General features: G+C 48.6%; 1 protein-coding gene across 1 annotated transcript in view; it reads left to right on the top strand.

Moving 5' to 3' along the window:
• The window catches only part of LOC144756380 (bile salt-activated lipase-like), an 80,066-nt gene that overhangs the window by 25,242 nt on the left and 33,453 nt on the right, over positions 1 to 21,371 (top strand). Inside the window, exons 4-6 of the mRNA XM_078646159.1 lie at positions 777 to 974; positions 7,671 to 7,801; positions 15,775 to 15,882. Coding sequence (XP_078502285.1) covers positions 777 to 974; positions 7,671 to 7,801; positions 15,775 to 15,882 — 437 coding nt within the window. The remainder of the gene's footprint in view (positions 1 to 776; positions 975 to 7,670; positions 7,802 to 15,774; positions 15,883 to 21,371) is intronic.

Here is a 21,371-nt window from a genome sequence, read left to right as displayed (position 1 = left end):
TACTCTACATCCAGGCACACACAGGCTTGTCTCACACGGCCCACATTTTCAGGATCCAGGCTCATGTAGCGCATGTTCTCGGCTCCAGGCTCACACATCCCATGTTCTCTTATTCCAGGCTCACACATCCCATGTTCTCTGGATCCAGGCTCACACAGACCATGTTCTCTGGATCCAGGCTCACACATCCCATGTTCTCTTATTCCAGGCTCACACATCCCATGTTCTCTGGATCCAGGCTCACACAGGCCATGTTCTCTGGATCCAGGCTCACACAGGCCATGTTCTCTGGATCCAGACTCACACATCCCATGTTCTCTGGATCCAGGCTCACACATTCCATGTTCTCTGGATCCAGGCTCACACAACCCATGTTCTCTGGATCCAGCCTCACACAGCCCATGTCCTCAGCCTCCAGGCTTACACAGCCCATGTTCTCAGGCTTCAGGCTCACACATTCCATGTTCTCTGGGTTCAGGATCACACAGCCCAAATTCTCTGGACCCAGGCTCATACAGCCCATGTTCTCAGGCTCACCCAGCCCATTTGGTACTTACCCTTCAGTGCTCCCGTGTCTTCCACTGGTAGCAGCATGCCCCGTTTCGCAGCAGAACCGGATGAAGCATGCCACCCAGGGGTAACCCCGGTGGGTGACGGTTATACAAAAAAGCCTTACGCTTTTCCCATCTGTAGAAGCTTTAGCACTACTCTTCCACAGTCTCCACCCACATGCCCTAACTGCAGGGGGCGCTGACACCTCCTCTTCTCTCCTACAGTTTCCACCCACATGCCCGTCATGGTCTGGATCTACGGGGGAGCCTTCCTGCTGGGGGCGAGTCAGGGAGCCAACTTCCTGAACAACCACTTGTACGACGGTGAAGAGCTGGCGGTGCGCGGCAACGTCATCGTGGTGACCTTCAACTACCGCGTGGGACCACTGGGGTTCCTGAGCACGGGAGATGCTAACGCGCCAGGTAAGGGTCACCATTCACAGTGTACCACCACACGGGCGACAGTCACTACTGATGCTTGTGGGAGTGAAGGCTGGGATGCTGGGGTGTGGGTGGGCAGAGCAGCTATTGGATGGCTGGGGAAAAGTCCAAGCCACCTGCCACATCTGCAGCAATGATCCCTGGAGGTTCTTGCCTCTAAATAAATTCATGAAACGCTGCAGGAATGATGGATCTTGATGGTGCAGCATCATGAATTGCAAAGCAGCATGGAAGCTGCCGCAAAGCGCTGAACTGTTGTCTGGAGGGAGCAAATGAGGGCAGAGCCTTGTTGACAAAATGATCTTCCTTTAACACATTGGCTGGGGCAGGAATTCCGCGCCGGTGCTGGACATTCCGATCGCGGGCGTGGCCATGACTGCTCCTGGCCGTCATCAGCACACGCCCACCGTGACGCATGATGACTGGGAGCAGTCATCAGCACTGAAGGGGTTAACATGAGTATTCACAGACTGAGCTGAAGTGCTTTGTTGGTATCTACAGCCAGCCTTAGGCAGCTGGTTAAAAATGTAATGGAGCGGAGTGGCATGGGCGTAGGAAGTGTGGGGAACACGGGGGATATAGCTCCCCCAGACAGGGCCGGACTGGGAACCCAGCAAACTGCTAGGCCGGCCTCCCTATGGGGGAGGAGGGGTGCGGCTGAGCTGTTTGCAATCGCTGGTTTCGGTCGATTTTGTTACAGGGGTCCGGCATTGCCGGCCCCGGTAACAAAACCGGCCCCCATCCTAGCGGCCCACTGGGGAAACGCCCGGTGCCCGCTACGCCAGTTAGGTTCTGCCCCCAGATTTTGGATTGGGGGGGGACATGGAAGAAAAGGGTGAGGGGGATGAGGGGACAAAACTATTTCTCTGTGTCTTCCATGATTCGCAGGGCTATTAGCGTGCAAAAGCGCTACCTATAATGGCCCTGCACTTGACCTGCTGACCTGCCTCCAGGTATCAGTGACCAATCAGATGGTCACCGAATGAAGGTGAGTCAGGAGGCCATCCACGCCCTGAGCCCTTTTGTTTGTGCTGTTTACACCTGCCCTCGTTCTGCGTGTGGCAGGACAAAGACAAAGGGGGAGTGAAGTTGAAAGCAGTGTTTGCTGGTTGCTGTCTGCATCCTGCAGCTCTCGGCCGTACCCCACCTGCCGCTTTGAATACTAGTCCTGCAGGGCAATGAGAAAGATCTAACAAGGGAGACAGGAGATGGGCACTTACGTGGTGAACGCGCGCATCCACCTATCTGATCCGGCCTGCAGGTGCGCGTGCCCATCTCCTGTCGCCCTTGCAAGCCCTTGAAAGCAGAGTCGACGACTATAGGTCTCGCTGGCAACAGGGCTTTGCGCTGTGTCGTGAGGTGCGAGACCTAAAAAGGGAAGAGTCCCATTCAGCCTGCAAGATAAAAAGGAGGATCCCTGAAGTATAACATTGTCTAGGATCACACCTTTTGGTGAAACAGGGAAGCCGAGATTGGGCCCAGATTTTACATTTTCACATGCAAAATTCAACTTCTAGAAGAGTATCTCTATCTGACATATACGCTTAATGTTTTTCACCTAATTAATGAAAAGTTAGATTACAGCGTAGGTGACAGGGAGAAAGAAGCCACAGTTTATTTTGGGTAGTTTTGCCTAGCACTATTATTTATTTATATTGTTGTCATCGTTACATACTTGAGCATATAGAAGTATATTGACATCTTTTTTAATATTTTTGCTTGACTTGCATTTTAATTTGTTTAATTAATTTTCGGATTTTAGGAGTACAGACAGGAAAAGAAAAAAATCAGCAAATAAGAAATAATAGCAGTCACATGTCAGGATAAATTGGTGATACTTGAGCAAAGCATCAGCAATACAGGTTCCATATCAATGCATCTGCATTCGTCTGCACACATTTCACAATGTTACAGGGAAATACAGTGAGTGCAGTCCAAGCACATAAGAGCGAGTGCAAAAGGCACTAAGGGCTAGATGTAGGTAATTTAAATTTACTGACTCGAAAATACCGAATTTTTCCGATTCGGTATTTTCGAATTGGTAAATGCTATGTAGATAAAAAATTGGTTAAATTTACCGAATCATTAAGATTCGGTAATTACCGAATCGGTAATTACCGATTCGGTAATTGTCATTCATTCTTATGGGCCTGGAGGCCCATAGGAATGAATGTCAATTACCGATTCGGTAAAATAGGGAAAGAGTCAAGGGTGGCATGGTGTCACTTTGACACCCTGTTGCACCCCTGAATAGTGCTTGTGTGCACATGTGGCACACATACATGCCCTAAGGGCATGTATGTCTGTCACATGTCACAGCTGTAAATGCACAGATTTGCATTTACAGAGGTATTCATTACTTACCACCAACTAATAGTTGGTGGTAAATAACGAATCCTGTAAGCACAGAAGCACTCTTCAAAGTGCTTCCTATATTTCATTTAATGATTCGGTTAATACCGAATCGGTAAATGATGATTCAGTAAATACCGAATCGGTAAATGATGATTCGGTAAATACCGAATCGGTAAATACGGATTTGGTATTTACCGAATCGGTAAATTTGCCACCTACATAGGAAAAGCCTATTACTAGTCGGTAACGGCTGATTTCGGCCGTTACCGACCGCTAATGGCCTTCCTACATTTGGCCCTAAATAGCAAGACACAGTTTGACCCTCACAGTGGTTAGATTGCATATTGAATTGTAGTCTGTCAGATAGATTTCTGTATTTGCAGCACATATATCGCTGGCATAGAGTACTGACTCTGATGTGTGGGTTTGGCTAGGGGAGGTCGATGGTTCAACATCATAGACTTAAGGAGCGTGGAATAAAAAAGGTATATAGTGGGCCCCAGATATCTTTGGGTCTCAAAGGAGGGGGACGGTTGTAGTTCCACATATATTCAACTTCTTGTGCTGTAGAGGGCAAGATCTCTTAGCCAATCGTTTGCCTTGTATCATAACTGATTCATCATGAACAGGAAGACAATGAATATTGCATCTCACACCGCGCCCCTCCACGTGATATAGGAGCGGCAGACATGCGCAGTCCCAGGAAATGGGGTATGGAAGCTCAGTGTGCAGGTTTACCAAGCTTTGCACGTTGCTATAAGCAGAGCCACTGCAATTATGTAGGAAGAGAGGGCCACATTATGCATCAGGGTTGAGTACATTATTCGGCAACAAAAAGCTAATTATGCAGCATAATGTGGCACATATTTTTAATAGCATTACTTCATTATTTTCTCATTTTTAAACCTGGTAACACTATCTGGACATTATTTCCACCTCTTTAGTACCAGTTTAATACCCAACTATAGTGCCAACAACAGAAAGGTGTCCAGTTCAGCTTTGCAAAGGGCCTTCCACTGCGTGGCAACACATGGCAGTGCATTTTTAGTAACTTTTGAAACGTTTGAGCTAGAAACACATTTTTTGGGGGGGGGGGTTTAAATCTGCAGAAGATGGTGGATTATGTGGCAAATGAAGCAAATCTATAATTATGTGAAAATTGCAGTGGCCGCACAATTGCATAATTCCAGTGGCCATGGTTATAAGGCTGTTCCCACCCTCCCCCCAGCAATTTATAGTCTCTTACGCCCCTGCGGAGAGGCAAGTAGAGACCATAGGCGAGAAACGAAGGAACGAGAGAAGCGAGGGCATAAATATCAAAAGGAACAGACATCTGAGGAACCAGGCTGGCCAGAAGGTGGAAAATCACAATAACCTGGAGAAGAGATACTGGAGGACCATAGAAGGAGCTCCAGGAGGCAGGGGGCTTCTATTCTCCCTTCTCCCACAAAGCGTGCTGCAGTCCTCTTTCATTCTACCTCACCCTGTTAGATGCATTTACCCCTGCCCCACAGCATGGACCTCAATAAAGAGTGACTAGGGGTACTGGCTGCTACCCCTTTGGTGCCCCTGGCTTAGCCATTGCTACTCATGGCAAGATTTAACTCAGCACTATGTATATGCATATATCACTTAAGTCAATTGACAATCCAGTCGTATGCATGCTCAATTTTGATGTGGCTACAATTGAAATCAATTTCATATGGATCCTAGATGAACAGAAGATTTAACTATGGGCCAAATATTGGACTGTTGCATACTTTCTTAACTGAAGATGCATATGATGGGATTGTCAAGGTACTTAACTGTTTTATGCACATACCTTTCTGGAAGGGGCAGGTAAGGAATAATCATGATGGGCTGATGCAAGTTCAAGAGTTTCAGATGCTGAGAGACCAACAGATACCTTATAATAATCAGCACTGTCAGGCTGCCAAAGGGCATCAGACACCCAGACAAAAGTAACACCATCAATCACCAATAGACAGAGAGCAACAGAAACCACCAGAGATCCAGACACCAGACATCACCCACAGATAATGAATACTATCAGACACCCAGACAAAAGTAACACCATCAATCACCAATAGACAGAGAGCAACAGAAACCACCAGACATCACCCATAGATACTGAATACTATCAGACACCCAGGCAAAAGAAACACCATCAATCACCAATAGACAGAGAGCAACAGAAACCACCAGAGATCCAGACACCAGACATCACCCATAGATAATGAATACTATCAGACACCCAGACAAAAGTAACACCATCAATCACCAATAGACAGAGAGCAACAGAAACCACCAGACATCACCCATAGATACTGAATACTATCAGACACCCAGGCAAAAGTAACACTGTCAGCTACCAATAAATAGAGAATAACAGAAATCACCAGAGATCCGGGGAGTCGAACACCTGACGTCATCCGGAGATAATATCTGGCAATTGGAGACAAGCAAACATGCCGAGATAATGGACTCAATCAGATACCCATAGATAATGAACACTGTCAGACACCCATAGATAATAAACACTGTCAGACACCCATAGATAATAAACACTGTCAGACAGCCAGAGATAATAAACACTGTCAGACAGCCAGAGATAATGAACACTAGCAGACACCCATAGATAATGAACACTAGCAGACACCCAGAGATAATGAACACTGTCAGACACCCATAGATAATAAACACTGTCAGACACCCATAGATAATAAACACTGTCAGACACCCATAGATAATAAACACTGTCAGACAGCCAGAGATAATAAACACTGTCAGACACCCATAGATAATAAACACTGTCAGACAGCCAGAGATAATAAACACTGTCAGACAGCCAGAGATAATGAACACTAGCAGACACCCAGAGATAATGAACACTAGCAGACACCCAGAGATAATGAACACTGTCAGACACCCATAGATAATAAACACTGTCAGACACCCATAGATAATAAACACTGTCAGACACCCATAGATAATAAACACTGTCAGACACCCATAGATAATAAACACTGTCAGACACCCATAGATAATAAACACTGTCAGACAGCCAGAGATAATAAGCACTGTCAGACAGCCAGAGATAATGAACCCTAGCAGACACCCAGAGATAATGAACACTAGCAGACACCCAGAGATAATGAACACTAGCAGACACCCATAGATAATGAACACTAGCAGACACCCATAGATAATGAACACTAGCAGACACCCAGAGATAATGAACACTGTCAGACACCCATAGATAATAAACACTGTCAGACACCCATAGATAATAAACACTGTCAGACACCCATAGATAATAAACACTGTCAGACAGCCAGAGATAATAAACACTGTCAGACAGCCAGAGATAATAGACACTAGCAGACACCCAGAGATAATGAACACTAGCAGACACCCAGAGATAATGAACACTAGCAGACACCCAGAGATAATGAACACTATCAGATACCAGAGATCAACAGAGAGGCAAATGTAATGATGACAATCAGAGACTCAGAGTTAATGAACACAATTGTACTCCAAGAGACCAGCAGACACCCAGACTTTGCACTGTTAGACCCTAGGGGGCTTTATTTACGAGAGGCTTGCTCCATAGAAGCGTTACTTTTTTAATGATTCGGTGCAGTCGCAGCTCGTTGGTGGTGGGGATTCGTGAGGGTGGAATTTAAAAAGAAATAACTTACCGGGTCCAGTGCCACCTCCGCTCCTGGCCCGGTCCTGCATCAGGAAGCAGGCATCCTCCCGCCCCTCCCCTAAGCCAATCACAACGCAGCCTACATAGAGAAAATGCAGAGTGCGCATGACTGGTTTGGTCGGCCCCAGAGGGACGTCCAAACAGGCAGGGCCCACAGCATGAGAAGCAGAAACATAAAATGCTATTTAAAATACCATTTTATGTTTCTGCTTCTTGCACTGTGAGAAAGCAGTGGGGCGACGCTCCTCCGCCCTAATGGAGATGAGACGTCTCTCAGTATATGTGAATTTCGTTTAAAATGTACTGCTTTCAGTGCCCGTCTCTTCTAGTTTTCATAGCGGGGGGAGGGGTGGACTGTGAGGCAGTGGCATAGCTACACCTTTGGCTGCCCGTGATGGTAAGTGCTTTTAACGCTCGGCCACAGGTAAGAGTGGGGGGAGGGGGCGTGGCCCCAAAAACTCGTGCCACTGGGGGCGGATCCCTCCCGCTATGCATCTGCTGTGAGGCAATAAGGAATTAATTTTTTTCTCAGGAAAACTGGTGCTTTTGAAAGTCTGGTCAGGTTGGGCCCGGTTTTAGATTTTGAAATGCATTTGTTTTTTGATCAGGTAACTATGGACTCTGGGACCAGCACATGGCCATTTCCTGGGTGAAGAGAAACATTGTTGCCTTTGGGGGTGACCCGGATAACATCACCCTCTTCGGGGAGTCTGCCGGGGGAGCCAGTGTCAGTCTACAGGTAAGCAATCTGCGGATTCCTTCCACTGGCGATAGAACTGATAGGACTGCGTTGTGACGGGCTTCATCCATTGCCATCTGAGAACAGAGTACACTACTGTGGTGTGGTGTGAGACGAGAAGGGCAAGCGGGGCTTGTATGGGCATCAATTCACCAAACTGCCAGGGGTAGCGGAAGTGACATCACACACTAGTTGATCTTTTCTTTGTCAGACACACATTCTTGAACAGACACACACATTTAGACACTCTCAGATAAACACATTCAGACAAGCATGCATACAACATACATTTAACCCGTTCCGTGCTCAGGACGGCCGAGGGCTGTCCCACGTGACGGTGGGCGTGTGCGGAAGATGGTTGGGGGCTGTCCGAACCCCACCCACTGATTAAAACTCCTGCACCGCGGCGGAATTCACGCCGCGGTCAACTGGTTAAAAGCATTTTTTTCTTACCTTATGTCTCTGATAGGGTCAAATTCCAGCTAATTATACTCCATTTCTATTACACTAATAGTGAATAGTATTATTCACTATTTGGGTAATAACAATTTGACAGAAAACCATGAAAATGGAGCATCAAATGACGTCCATTAGGGCGATCTGCTCCTGTGTTCTAGGCACTGATTTTGCCGCCAGGGGTTGCAAGGCAGTGCCAGGTGTAGCAAGGGTCAAGCCAGGGGTCGCAGCTGCAGCCCCCGGCGACCCCTAAATTACATCAATGGGTGCTTGTAAATATGTTCATGTATACATAGGTATTTGTTGAATGCAAACATACCTGCAAAGCAACGCCCTCAGTGGCGGTTCACGGTTGTCTACGTTGAAACCAGATGTTTGTAGGCGGGGATTCCTATCAAGCAGAGCTGTGGTGTTCTCTGAAGCAGTGGGTGTTCAGCTCTTTTCTGAACTGCAGTAGGGTTGGTGACGTTTTGATGTTGATTTCATCTTCACACCCTCTTTTCACTTTTCTTGAATGACCTTCCTCTTGTATTAGTAAATATATACCTCATTCACACACATTTGCATAGATTCCAAACTGTAACTAGCATGCTTGACTGACCATTCCTCTGTGCACATTGCAGAGTTGCCAAAGATTGGATGACCATGTATTCTGAACACCTTTTTGCAGTAGCGGCTGCTACCGGACGGGGGTGGTGAGGCGGGCGGGAGGGAAGGTAAATTAACAGCAACCAATACCACACTTACCTTAGAACGGCTGGCCGGCTGCCGCCTTCCCTGCATCCTGTTCCTTCTTCCAGCAGTCCCGGCAACAGGAAGCACCCGGCACATATGCTGCCCTGAGCCAATCACAACGCATGGATCGGTGCTCAGACTCAAACAGGGGGCCCGTGCATGTTCCTCACCAGGCTGTGTAATGCAGCCTGGTGGGAAACATTCAAAGTGCGCATGATGGTTTGGTCGGCCCAAGATGGCCGCCCAAACAGTTCATGCGCACTTTGGGAGTGCACACAACTCCTCCCCTGCTCTGGCCAGCCCCGCTCCACACAGGCCACTGACTGCATGCAATCAAAAAAATAAAATGACCATAATGATACGTTATTGTCATTTTATTTTTCCTTTCTGCTCAGTGGGGCAACACTCCTCCGCCTTAGTGGAGGGGCCGCCACTGCCTTCTTGAACCCCTGACTGGCACTATAAGGAACTCGCACTGCCTTCAGCTCAGTTTTAGACCTCTCAATCGTGACCTGGTATTAATACTTGGAAGTGACGCAGTCTAAAGTGAGCGCTATACAAGAGTGATCTACTGCCTGAAAAAAATTCTAACACAACTTCCTGGAGAAAGCACACACCGTTAGGGAATCCTGAATTAAGTAAAACGTGAAATATAAACAGGAGTGACACAGATTAACTTAAGCTTCTTTAAATTCCTCGTTTAGCAATCGATCTGTGTTGTTGTGTTAAGGAGATGAATACAGGGTCTAAAAACGACACATTTTAGGTACTACCAGGACTGAGACCCGGAGAGACCCGGCCCACTTAAAGCCCTGATGGAAACCATCACTGGGTTTTGAATACGTCCTCATCTGGATGTTCATTAGGGGAGCCAAATAACTATTGTAGCCTTGAAGTTCTTTTTTTTTTTAGTAACAACATCTGTCTGTTAGCTGCATTAAGTATGAATAAATCAACCACTGTCCAGCAAGAACTGTGGGGAACGTTTCCCCAGGTGGGCACATTTTATTATTTTTGTGGCACCAGAGCCGTGGGTCAAAGCTGCTTGTTAATGGGGAATTTGTGTGGCAATGATCTTTCTGTAAAGTTTATCAGATGTATTTGTCTTTACTGATGGCAGACCGACACGGTATGACCATGTTGTGATGTGTCATCACGAGACATGAATGCACTGACACCACATTATTATAAATCAGTGGTTCTTAACCTTTTGACTTTGGTGGAGCCCAACTCAGTGGCGGCTGGTAGGGAACGGGTGTGAGGGGTCTTGGGGGCATAAAAACAAAATCAAATTACCTTTTCTGATGGCCACGTCTCTCAATCAATCAATCAATCAATCAAGAAATTTATATAGCGCGCTACTCACCCAGAGGGTCTCAAGGTGCTTTAGGGGGGGGGGGGGTCTGCTACTGCTCGAACAGCCAGGTCTTGAGTTGCTTCCTGAAGGAGAGGTGGTCTTGGGTCTGACGGAGGTGGATGGGGAGAGAGTTCCACGTCTTGGCTGCCATGTAGGAGAAGGATCTTCCTCCCATGGTCGTCCTTCGGATGCGGGGAACGGCTGCGAGGGCGTGGCTGGTCGAACGAAGCTGGCGGGTGGGAGTGTAGAAGGTCAGGCGGTTGTTGAGGTACCTGGGGCCCAGGTCGTGGAGGGCCTTGTGTGCGTGGGTGAGGAGTCGGAACGTGATTCTCTTGTTGACGGGGAGCCAGTGCAGGTCTCTCAGGTGGCCGGAGATGTGGCTGTGATGGGGGATACCCAGGATGAGTCGTGCGGAGGCCTTCTGGATGCGTTGGAGTCTCTTCTGCAGTTTGGCTGTGGTACCGGTGTAGAGGGTGTTTCTGTAGTCCAGTCGGCTGGTGATGAGTGCCTGGGTGACCGTCTTCCTGGTTTCGGTGGGGATCCATCGGAAGATCTTCCGGAGCATGCGTAGGATGTTGAAGCACGAGGACGAGACGGCGTTGGCTTGTCTGGTCATCGAGAGGGATGAAGCCCAGGTTGCGTGCGTGCTCCGTTGGTTTGGGTCTCTCCTCTGCTTCTCTGCTCCGGAAAAAGCTGCAGGAAGCACCCGGAACGCAGGCTCCCCTGAGCCAATCACAAACCTGCAATGCAGCGTTGTAGTTGGGTTGAGCGCGGTGAATCGGCGCTTAGATCGCAACAGGGAGCCTGTGTATATTCCCCACCAGACCGTCCATTGCAGCCTGGTGGGGAATATGCAAAGTGCGCATGACTGCTTGGCCAGCCGAAAACAGCCAGCCAAGCAGTCATGCGCACTTAGGGGCCGATTATGATGGTGGACGGACCTTAGTCCGTCCGCCACCATAGAGTAGGAGGGACAGTCCGCAGGGGCAGTGGCGGTCCCTCCATACAGATTAGGATGTGACCGCCAGGGTGGCGGTCACTTCCTCTATTTTTAACATTGCGGCGGGTGCAGCTTCAAGCTGCACCCGCCGCAGTGTTAAAAATGCATGCACGGCATTTGCGTGCACAAAGCGGCAGGCACCGCGCGGTGCCTGCCGCTTTGTTCACGCAAATGCAGGGGGTTACCATAGGTACCCCCCATGTGCACCCCCACCCCTCCTTCACCCAGGGGGCCCGCAACGGGCCCCTGAAGTGAAGGTCCGTATGCTTTTCCACGGCGGAAAAGCCGCCGTGGAAAAGCATACTTTTTACTCTATCATAATATGGCTGGCGGTGTCTGATAGACACCGCCAACCATGTTAATGCTTTTCCGCCGCGGTCGAAAGGTGACTGCGGCGGAAAAGCGGCGGACAGATTCAAAGACCCACCAGCCATCCTAATTTGGCGGTGGGTCTTTAAAGCATCCGCTGCAGTTTTCCCGCATCCTCCGGGCCGGCGGTGGCTTCCGCCGGCCCGGAGGATGCGGGAAATCCGCGATCCTAATGAGCCCCTTAGTGTGCATAGTCCACTCTTCCTCCCACCCTGAACCACCAGCCCCTCCCGCCCTGACCCAGCCGACAGAAAACAAAAATAAAACGATAATAACCATGTTATTATCATGTTATTGTTTTCCCTTTTCACTGCTCAATGAGCAGTGGGGCGACGCTCCTCCCCTTAGCGGAGGATCCACCACTGCCTCAACTTAATCACTACTGGAACCTGGGGACCCCCACTGCATCATTCCTGGAATGCAGGGACCCCCACTGAGTCATTACTAGAAGCTGGAATCCAGGGGTCCCCTCTGCCTCATTACTGGAAGCCAAGGACCCGACTGAGTCATTATTGGAATGCAGGGAACCCCACCCTAATGTGTTTTTGATGATTTGAGCTACAAAACAACACACATAAAATTCAGACAAAATATTTCATCAAACAAATACACAAATGATGAAATATTTATTTAATTCACAAATAAATATTAAAAAAATTAAATGTTTAATTTTAGTGGGAATGTTGGAGCTTTGCTAAATTTAATCGGGCCTCTCATCATCCATACTATAGCTTGTTTGATGCACCTGCACTGCTCTCACGAAACAATCTGAGGCTAATCATTTTTAGCCTCCAATTTCACATTTGGTATCTTTATTTACATTCACCTTATTTATCTGTTACTATTATTAGATTTTCTAAGCAGCCACAGACCCCCCTGTGTAGGCTTTGCAGACTCCAGAGGTCTCCGGACCACAGGCTAAGAACTAGGCATATATTCGGGTACGATTCCACCCCCACTGCTGCTCCGAGTCGGGTCTGAATGTCCTGAGCTAGCCTTCCTGACTCCTGGGCACTTGTCCTCATCCTGCAGAGCCATAGCCGAGAAAGCTCAAGCGTACTGTAATGTGGGCGTTTGAAGGATGCCAAGCCACGCCCCTCAATCAATCAATCATTGCATTTGTAAAGCGCACTACATACCCGTGAGGGTCTCAAGGCGCTGGGGGGAGGGGAATGCTGCTACTGCTCGAAAAGCCAGGCCTTGAGAAACTGAACACACCCCACAATTTGACCAGAAATTTTCTTATTGGGAGTGTTTTCAGTAGGTGGAGTCTTCTGGGATTAGACACTTTGGGCAAGAGTTAGTCTTTGCAAGAATAAAACAGGAATATTGAAAGTGGGGTAATAATCAAAAAAGACCAAAGACAAACATGGTGAAATGAGGAACACTATTTAGGCATTGTAAACAAGGTCACTGTTGGAAATGGGATCCCTGGCTGGCCAGGGCTTTCGCCAAAGTCAGTCAGAGACCACCACCCCCAAGTCAGGGCAAGGGAGTTACACGCCAAGATAACCCCTACTCACCCTCTAGGTAACGTGGCGCGAGCAGCAAGGCTAAACTTGGAGGCGATGTAAGTTAAGTATTTGCGCATGCACCCCAGCAACAACAACCAAAGGCCCACCACAAAGGAAACTCCACACAAGGTTATATAAAAATAGCCTTTGTATTACACCAAAACACATTAGATAAAACACACACTTTACAATGTGCCAGAGGCACGGGCAGAATTTACAAGGGGATATTTACAAGACAGGGCCACCTGGACCACTGTCAGGAATCAGAAGTAGCACTTTCAGAAATAGCACTTAGTACATAGAATATAGCACAAAATAGCACACAACCAGTAATCACTGGTAACAGGACCTCACTAGCACCACCTGTACTAGGGAGAAAACAACCACCTATGTATCACAATACCTGTAGGGGTGTAAGAACATACACATGATGCAATGCATGACATTCATTCAGAGGTGTAAAGGCACATGACGCATAAACAATACATTCAGAGGTGCATAGAAAGTACAATTGCGCCAAACTCACGTAAGTCACCACCTGTGACTGTCCCTAGGCCCTCTGGCCTTGTTGGGGCTAGGACGCCCTGTGTCCAATGTCCAGGAGCCTAAATGTAGCAGTTGCCCATAAAGTGCTGGGCAACTGGCGCAACAATGTTTGAGCCTGCCAGGGCTCAAGAACAACAATGGGCCAATGTGGGAACCTTGCTGGGCTCTCAGAACACACCTAGAACCATGGTGCCCTCTTGGAACCACGGGGCTCCGTGAACAAAGAAATGCCCTGAGCCTCTCTGGGCTCGTAATATGCCGATTGCCCCCAGGAGCCTCGGGGCTCCTCAACACGGATGTGGGCGGGGAGACCTCAGAACAACTGGAGAGCCACTCGGGGCCCCAAGAACAATGAGGCCGGATCGGAGCCTCTCCGGGCTCAAGAACAAACAAACGGAGTCCCTCTCGGGGGACTCTGCATCAGGGGAGGCCCCACGGGCCTCTGAGCACCAAGGGTCTTGCTCTGGAGGGGAGGGGCGGGCACCGACAATGTGCCCCGACGCCCCCCTCCCTTCCGCACTCACTCACCGGGTCTCTGGTGCTCGGCGGCGGCTCTCCTCCTCCACCGGGGCTCCCTCCTGGTCCTGGGAGCCCCGCGACATCCGGCGACTGCTTCCTGGCTAGCCCGGGGCTCTCCCCAGCTCACGGGATCCCCGGGCGGCCATCACTCCTTCGCGGGCTGCGGGGGCGGGACTTCCGGCCGGCCACGCTCTGATTGGCCGGCCGGCCAAGCACTTCCGGGTCGCACTTGGCAGCGGCCCGGCAACGTTTTCCAAACACTCCGGGCTGCGGCGGTGAAGTCCTGGGCAATGCCGGGTGGGCACCGGCCTTTATTACCATAAAGCGCGGTGGGCACGCGCTCGAAAGGTGGCAATGTCCCCGGCAGGGTGGGCACCTGCCAGGGGGCTCAAGACTCGTCACTGAGCGGGGCAAACGCCGGGTGGGCTCCGGCTTCCAAAAGTAAAAGCGCCCCTCAGCGCTAAATGCAAAATAAAGCGCTCGTAAGCGCTAGAAGAAAAACGAAGCGCTCCCAGGTGCCCTCAGGCAGAGTAGGCGCTCCCAGCGCTGGCAGACAAAATAAAGCGCTTCCAGGCGCTTCAGGGGAACAGCAAGTCCTTCAGGGGTCCATCAGCAAGCCAGGGGCTGGGCAGGGCTCAGGGAGGCAAGCCATCCCTGAGCCCAAGCAGCAGCACGCCCCTGGCAGATTCAAGCAGCAAACAAGAACATTTTCATGGGGTCACAGCCCCTCTTTTATACACCTTTTCCCTTTGTCTTTAGGTGCAGGGTGGGGGCAGAACCAGTCGCAGCTGGTTCTGGAGCACTCTTGATGGCCCAACCACCCATTCTATTCACTGGCAGGGCTTGGGTCATCAGTCACACCACAGGGGGGCGGAGCCAGCATTGTGTGGGGAAAACCCAGCCCATCCAGGACACAGGTACACTCCTCCCACACATCACTCATGCTAATCTCCCACTCACCACCGGGCAGACCCATCCAGACTTCCTGGAGCCTGGCATGCCAGCCAGCTCCAGCCAATCATGCGCCAGCACCCTCACAGCACACGTACAGCCATGTCTAGAAATGGCGCTTCCCTACTAGACACATACATGCTGCATACACCATCTCGCAGCATTCACTCCCCCGAGTTCACACATACCAAACTTGACCATGCACACCTCACGCACCAGGAACTACCAGGGACACAGACATTCCCCATGCATTCCTATGGGAGGGCAGGCCAATCTCACACACGCACTCAGGGAGAGCACGCACTTTACACTGCGCCACAGTGTCAAAGTGCGCAAAGACCAGAAATCACTATAATTTCAAGGCAAAAAGTTCAGGGGTGACCCTGCCAGAAGGCCCAAGTCCAACAGTCACTAAACACTTTATTGTCTTTAAAAGGTACCATATTTCTGTGTTTTGTAGGATGAGTAGAGAAATACGTACAATCCGTAAACACTCTTGTCTTTTGTCCCTCTCTGGACGCCGTAGACACTGACACCATACAACGTGGGCAAGTTCAAGCGAGCCATCAGCCAGAGCGGTGTTGGCCTGAGCCCCTTCGCCATCCAAAAGGACCCCCTCTTCTGGGCTACAAAGGTAAAGGCACACAAAGTCAAGTGGTTTGGGCCATGCAAGGGGTAAGAAAGCGCTGTATAAATACCAACACAATGTTACACCAGGAGCAAAGACCAATAGTTTGTCAAATAAAGCGGGCCAGATTTGTGGGTGTTAAGTGTAGCGGTCCATCCCCTTGCTGGTTCAGTATGTGACTTGTGTGAAGCGCCTGCTTGAAAAGTGTCATTTTGAGGATTTTAAGCTGTCTGGAGTTGTTTGAGGTACTCTTCTAGGATTATTTAACTGCAAGGTATCTGCAGGCGGGGCAGGGTTGTGGCAACCCATGAGACGACACTTGGGCCTGGCTCCTAGTTGGACTGATGCACGGTACACAGGGCTTTGGTCTGGAATCCATGTTTAACCAGGAACCGGTGTGTTTCATTGCCCATTCCATTCCATGTGTTTGTGCTTTTTTTCAGTTATGTTATGTTATGTTATTTTTATTTATACCGCGCACAGCTGCCCCAGCAAAGGGGCGTCCTGGCGCTTTGATAAGGCAAACACAACACAGCACTAAAAAGGAACGGAAGGGAGATGAAACACAGCATAAAGGCTAAACAAATAAGAAGGTCTTAATGGCCCGTCTGAACTGAAGGAGCTCATCAATGGTCCGGATTTGCAAAGGAAGGGAGTTCCACCAGCTTGCCGCCATGACTCGAAAAGAGCGGCCACCAACTCTGCTCAGTTTAAAACGCGGAACCACTGCTAAGTTCTGACCCAGAGATCTGAGAGTACGCGAAGGAACATAAGGTGACAACAGATTCTCTAGGATTTGGGGGGGTGTGCCCTTGAGAATTTTAAACGCAAAGCAAAGAACCTTGAATTTAATCCTCTGGTGCACCGGGAGCCAATGGAGGGAGCGCAAGGATTTAGACACCGAGCACCGCCTAGGCAAACCTGTCACCACTCGGGCAGCAGCATTTTGGACTCGCTGCAACCGAGAGAGTTCTGATTGATTAATCCCCGCCAGTAGTGAGCTGGCATAGTCCAACCGCGACAACACTGATGCTTGAACCACCAGTTGTCTCGTGGGTGCATCAAAGAATTTGAGGATGGGTCTGAGTCCTCTAATAATGCCATAGCAAGAAGCCGCCACCTTCTTGGTATGACAGATGAAACTGAGGGATGGATCAAGCCAAACCCCCAAATTTTTTATCTCTGATGCTGGAGATGGAGTCACACCCAATTCAGAAGGCCACCACTTGTCACCCCACAATGCCACCTGTTTACCGACTACCATAATCTCAGTCTTCTTGGTGTTTAACTGGAGACAGTTGGAATTCATCCAGTTATCCACTGCCCGTAAGCCGTCGCGGAACCTGGGAGCCTCCAAATCTGAGTCCCCACTCAGTGTGACCGCCAGCTGCGTGTCATCTGCGTAAGAGACCATCGTCAGGCCCCACCGCTTGACGACCGCAGCCAGCGGTCTCACATAAAGATTAAAAAGGGTGGGACTCAGCGATGACCCCTGTGGGACCCCCAGGTCTAGCGGGTAAGATGACGACTTACCGGGTGGGATCGCCACCTGGAATGACCTATCAGTGAGAAAAGATCGAAACCAGCATAGGGCGAGGCCAGAGACACCCACTTCCTCGAGTCGCTGAAGCAAAATCCTGTGCGAGACCGTGTCAAAGGCGGCACTGAGATCTAATAACAATAGTGCCGCCGTCCGACCCGCATCAAGCACAGAACGCAGATGTTCGATCATGGAAAGAAGGGCCGTCTCTGTGCTGTGGCCCGCACGGAACCCGTTCTGAGTAGGGTCAAGAATGTTAGTCCTAGATAGATGGTCTGAGAGAATGGCATTCACATGGGCCTCCGCGACTTTCGTGGCCCAAGGAAGTAAGGAGATAGGGCGGTAGTTTTCAGGTTTAAGGGGGTCAAGGGTCGCCTTCTTTAAAATTGGTGTGACTACAGCCTGCTTCCATCTGACGGGAACTACTCCAGAGGAAAGGGACAGGTTGATCAGAGACAGCACCGGGGTGCGACAAAGCGGCGCCAGATTCTTAAGTTGGGCCGGTTTCAGCGGATCTGCCGGAGATCCTGACTTAATTTTAAGGCTGAGAGAGTCAAACACCTCCATAGATAGGGAGGGCAAGATGGTAAGACACTCACTGTCTCCCAAAGTGCAACCAACCCGCTCTGGAGTTGGAGAGCCCATTGGGAAAGTACGATAGATGGCTTGCACTTTTTCACGGAAGAAGGAGGCCAGGCCCTCACAGTGGGAGTCCGAACATATTTCCGCCGTGGCTGCTCTCGTAGCCATCAGGTCCTTTAATACCTTAAAAATGAGTTTCGAAGGGTTTACAGTATTCTGAAACTCGTGGGCATAGAAGGAGGCTCGTGTTTGACACACCGCCCTGTGGTAGATTTTGATCTTAGCAAGATAACAAGCCTTCAATTCAGGGTCAAACGACTTCCTCCATAATCTCTCGGCCTGTCAGCAGGCTCTTTTGAGAGATGCTAAGGCACTATCGTACCATGGGCTCGGCTCCTTCCGACTACACTTGGACCAGCACATAGGGATCAGAGAGTCGAGGGCACCAGAGATCCACTCACAGAAGGAGTCATATCCGCGATCAACCTCAGTAAGAGGGCCTAAAGGAGCCTCCTCAAGCAGATGGTAAAAGTCCTCCAATCTTAATTTATTCCAATGTCGTTTGAGAACGAGCCTATCCTGAGGTATAAAAGGAGGTTCAGACAAGGGGCATGCCATTTTCACCAGCAAGTGGTCTGTCCAGACCAGCTGGGAAGAACCAAGAACTCTGAGTCCTTCTAAGTTTGTAAAGAAAGGGTCAAGAATATGACCGTCTCTATGAGTGGGAGTGGTAATCAGCTGGGAGAGCTGTAGAGCCTCAAGATCAGCTAAAAAGCTCCTAATGGAGGGTAAAGAGGGGCAGTCAAAATGGAGATTGAGGTCTCCAAGGACATTAAAATTAGCACATCCTAGTGCCTCTGTACTAATAAAGTCAGGGAGGGCAGCCCTGAAAACAGAGTCACAACCCGGAGGACAGTAAATTAATAAGCCAGAAAGGGTAAAATGGTGGCTAAACGAAATTTTAAAAAGAGAACTTTCACACCCTGAAAGTTTAGCGGCTTTCCACTCACACGGATAGCACCGTTTAATAGCCATGGCAATACCTCCACCTCTAGTCACCCGATTTAGGGTAAAGATGGCGTATTCTAGGGGGAAGGCCAGATTGATTGTAGAAGAATCCGAGTCCTGGAGCCAGGTTTCAGTCAGAAAAAGCACATCGGGGGAACCATCAGTAAGAAGATCATATACCTCCTGATAGTGCTTTACCAATGATCTGACATTTAAGCTCCAGATAATCAGGTTCCGCAGTCCTGCCTTCCTTTTATGTGGAGCTGAAAGCCCCAGTGATCGAATAAGGGAAGGGGGGTCTAGTGACCAAGCACCACAGCTACATTGATAGGAGCCACAAAGCGGGTCCACGGGCGGGAGATCGCAGCGTATGGTTCGATCACGGATGGCCATTGTGGTGGATTGTTTTGACAAAAACAAGTATTAAAATGGCATTCAGACTTCCTATATTTTGTCAATATTCCTGTATCAATCGAACCACAGGAACGTTGTCACTGTCTCGTTGGCTGTCTTTACACAATCATCTCCATTAAAAGTCATACATTTGTGTTTTACTCCATTAACAGTGGGGCCTGTTCTCAGACTGAACTTTGATATACCTCTAGTGGTACTGCCATACTACCCCAAAATGCTTTTCACAAACCTACAAGTGTAAATCTCCTGTCCTATCTGTGGGGAGAGGATTGTAAAAAACAAGGACCCCCTGGGGAGTAGCATAAGACAACTCCTAGGACAGGGAAAAGCAATGTCTGAAATAGAAGTTCCTAGGCAATTATATACTGGAAAAACAAGTGCCAAATAATGACAGCAAAGGAAGGACCCAAAAACGCGTTTCGGCGTACACAACGCCTTCTTCAGAAGCCACACAGTTTTAGTTATAGGTACAAGGAGTCACTGGATTTGTTGATATTTTCAATTTCAGTCCGTTGATAAAAAGGTTCAGGAAACGATATAGTCTTGACTTTTGTTTAAAAAAAAAAACGAATAGGGAAGACGCATACGGCGGACGTCCCACTCGCACCACCAGTAAAGGTCATATGGTTCCGTATGGTTCCAGGGGTAATATCGTCAAATCCAGTGACTCCTTGTACCTATAACTAAAACTGTGTGGCTCCTGAAGAAGGCGTTGTGTACGCCGAAACGCACGTCGAGTTTAATCGCCACTGCTTTTCTTGGACAACGTTCATGTAATTCGTTTGGTTGTCCATGATTTTATGATTAGTGTCTTTTTATTAAATGTATTATTTTTTATATTAAAAAATGTATTTGTCTGTTATCATATAGTGTTTTCCTTGTGTTTAACTATATGATTTTTAAACGTGTTTATTAAAATTATGTCCTTTTTTATATTAATTTTTTGGGTCCTTCCTTTGCTGTCATTATTTGCCACTTGTTTTTCCAGTATATAATTGCCTAGGAACTTCTATTTCACATATTACTATCTGTGGGGAGATCCTCACACATGTAAGTTTACTGCTAAGTACATGTGGGAGGACCAAGAGGAGTGGATGGAAAAATAAGCCCACTTACTACTAAATGGATGAGGATTTTAGAGTAGTAAGGAGTAGTTTAAGGATTGGTACGGAGGGGTTTAGGGAGAGGCATGCACCCACCCATAAAAGAGTAAGCACAAACTGCACTTCTAAAGTTACTACAGCCAAAAAGGGACCCAAAACAGTTGTAAATTACTCCAGCTCAGAACTGCAGTAAGTCCAGCATCACACATGACCAACCCCTGGTAGTACAACACTGTCCCATAGAAAATAATGAAGGTAGGGCGTTACAACCTAAAAAAAAAACCATGGAAAATAATGCTGAATTAAGTTAGTTAAAATAGTGGAATAGGGGAAACCCTTTGTGGGTAGCTGCGCGCCTTATAAGTGCTATAAAATAAATAAATATTATAACTGAATGTTGAAAATATCTAAATGTAAAAACATATTTATTAATTGATTATGGAAATAATTCAACAACCTTTTTTGAATCTCTAAATGTAACATTAGTTTCAAAATGTCATTATATTACTTTTAACTAATTATTTACATCACTTGCAAAAATAATAAATGCATCCTCTGGCCCCGCCTCTGGCCGCCTGGAGGAACGGCATGGACTTCTGTATGCGGTTGGACCAGCCTGTCTTCCTAGCCAGAGGATGCCCCCGTAAGCACTTTCGGATTTGGAAAAGGTGGGCGGTCTACAGGGGGCTGGACCTTGACCCCCCCCCCCCCCGGAAGACGACTCCAATCTGACATTTTAAACACTAGGGAGTGCTGGAGCGCGTTGGTAGTGCTCTGACGGTTTGGCAGATGGTCATTGTTTCTCTTATTGGTCTCAGTACACTAGTACATGGTAGCAGCGCAACCGG

The sequence above is a fragment of the Lissotriton helveticus genome, chromosome 5_1, assembly GCF_964261635.1.
Source record: "Lissotriton helveticus chromosome 5_1, aLisHel1.1, whole genome shotgun sequence".
Taxonomy (NCBI): Eukaryota; Metazoa; Chordata; class Amphibia; order Caudata; family Salamandridae; genus Lissotriton; species Lissotriton helveticus.
The sequence above is the reverse complement of the archived record's forward strand: the minus strand, read 5'-3'. Positions and strand labels throughout refer to the sequence as shown.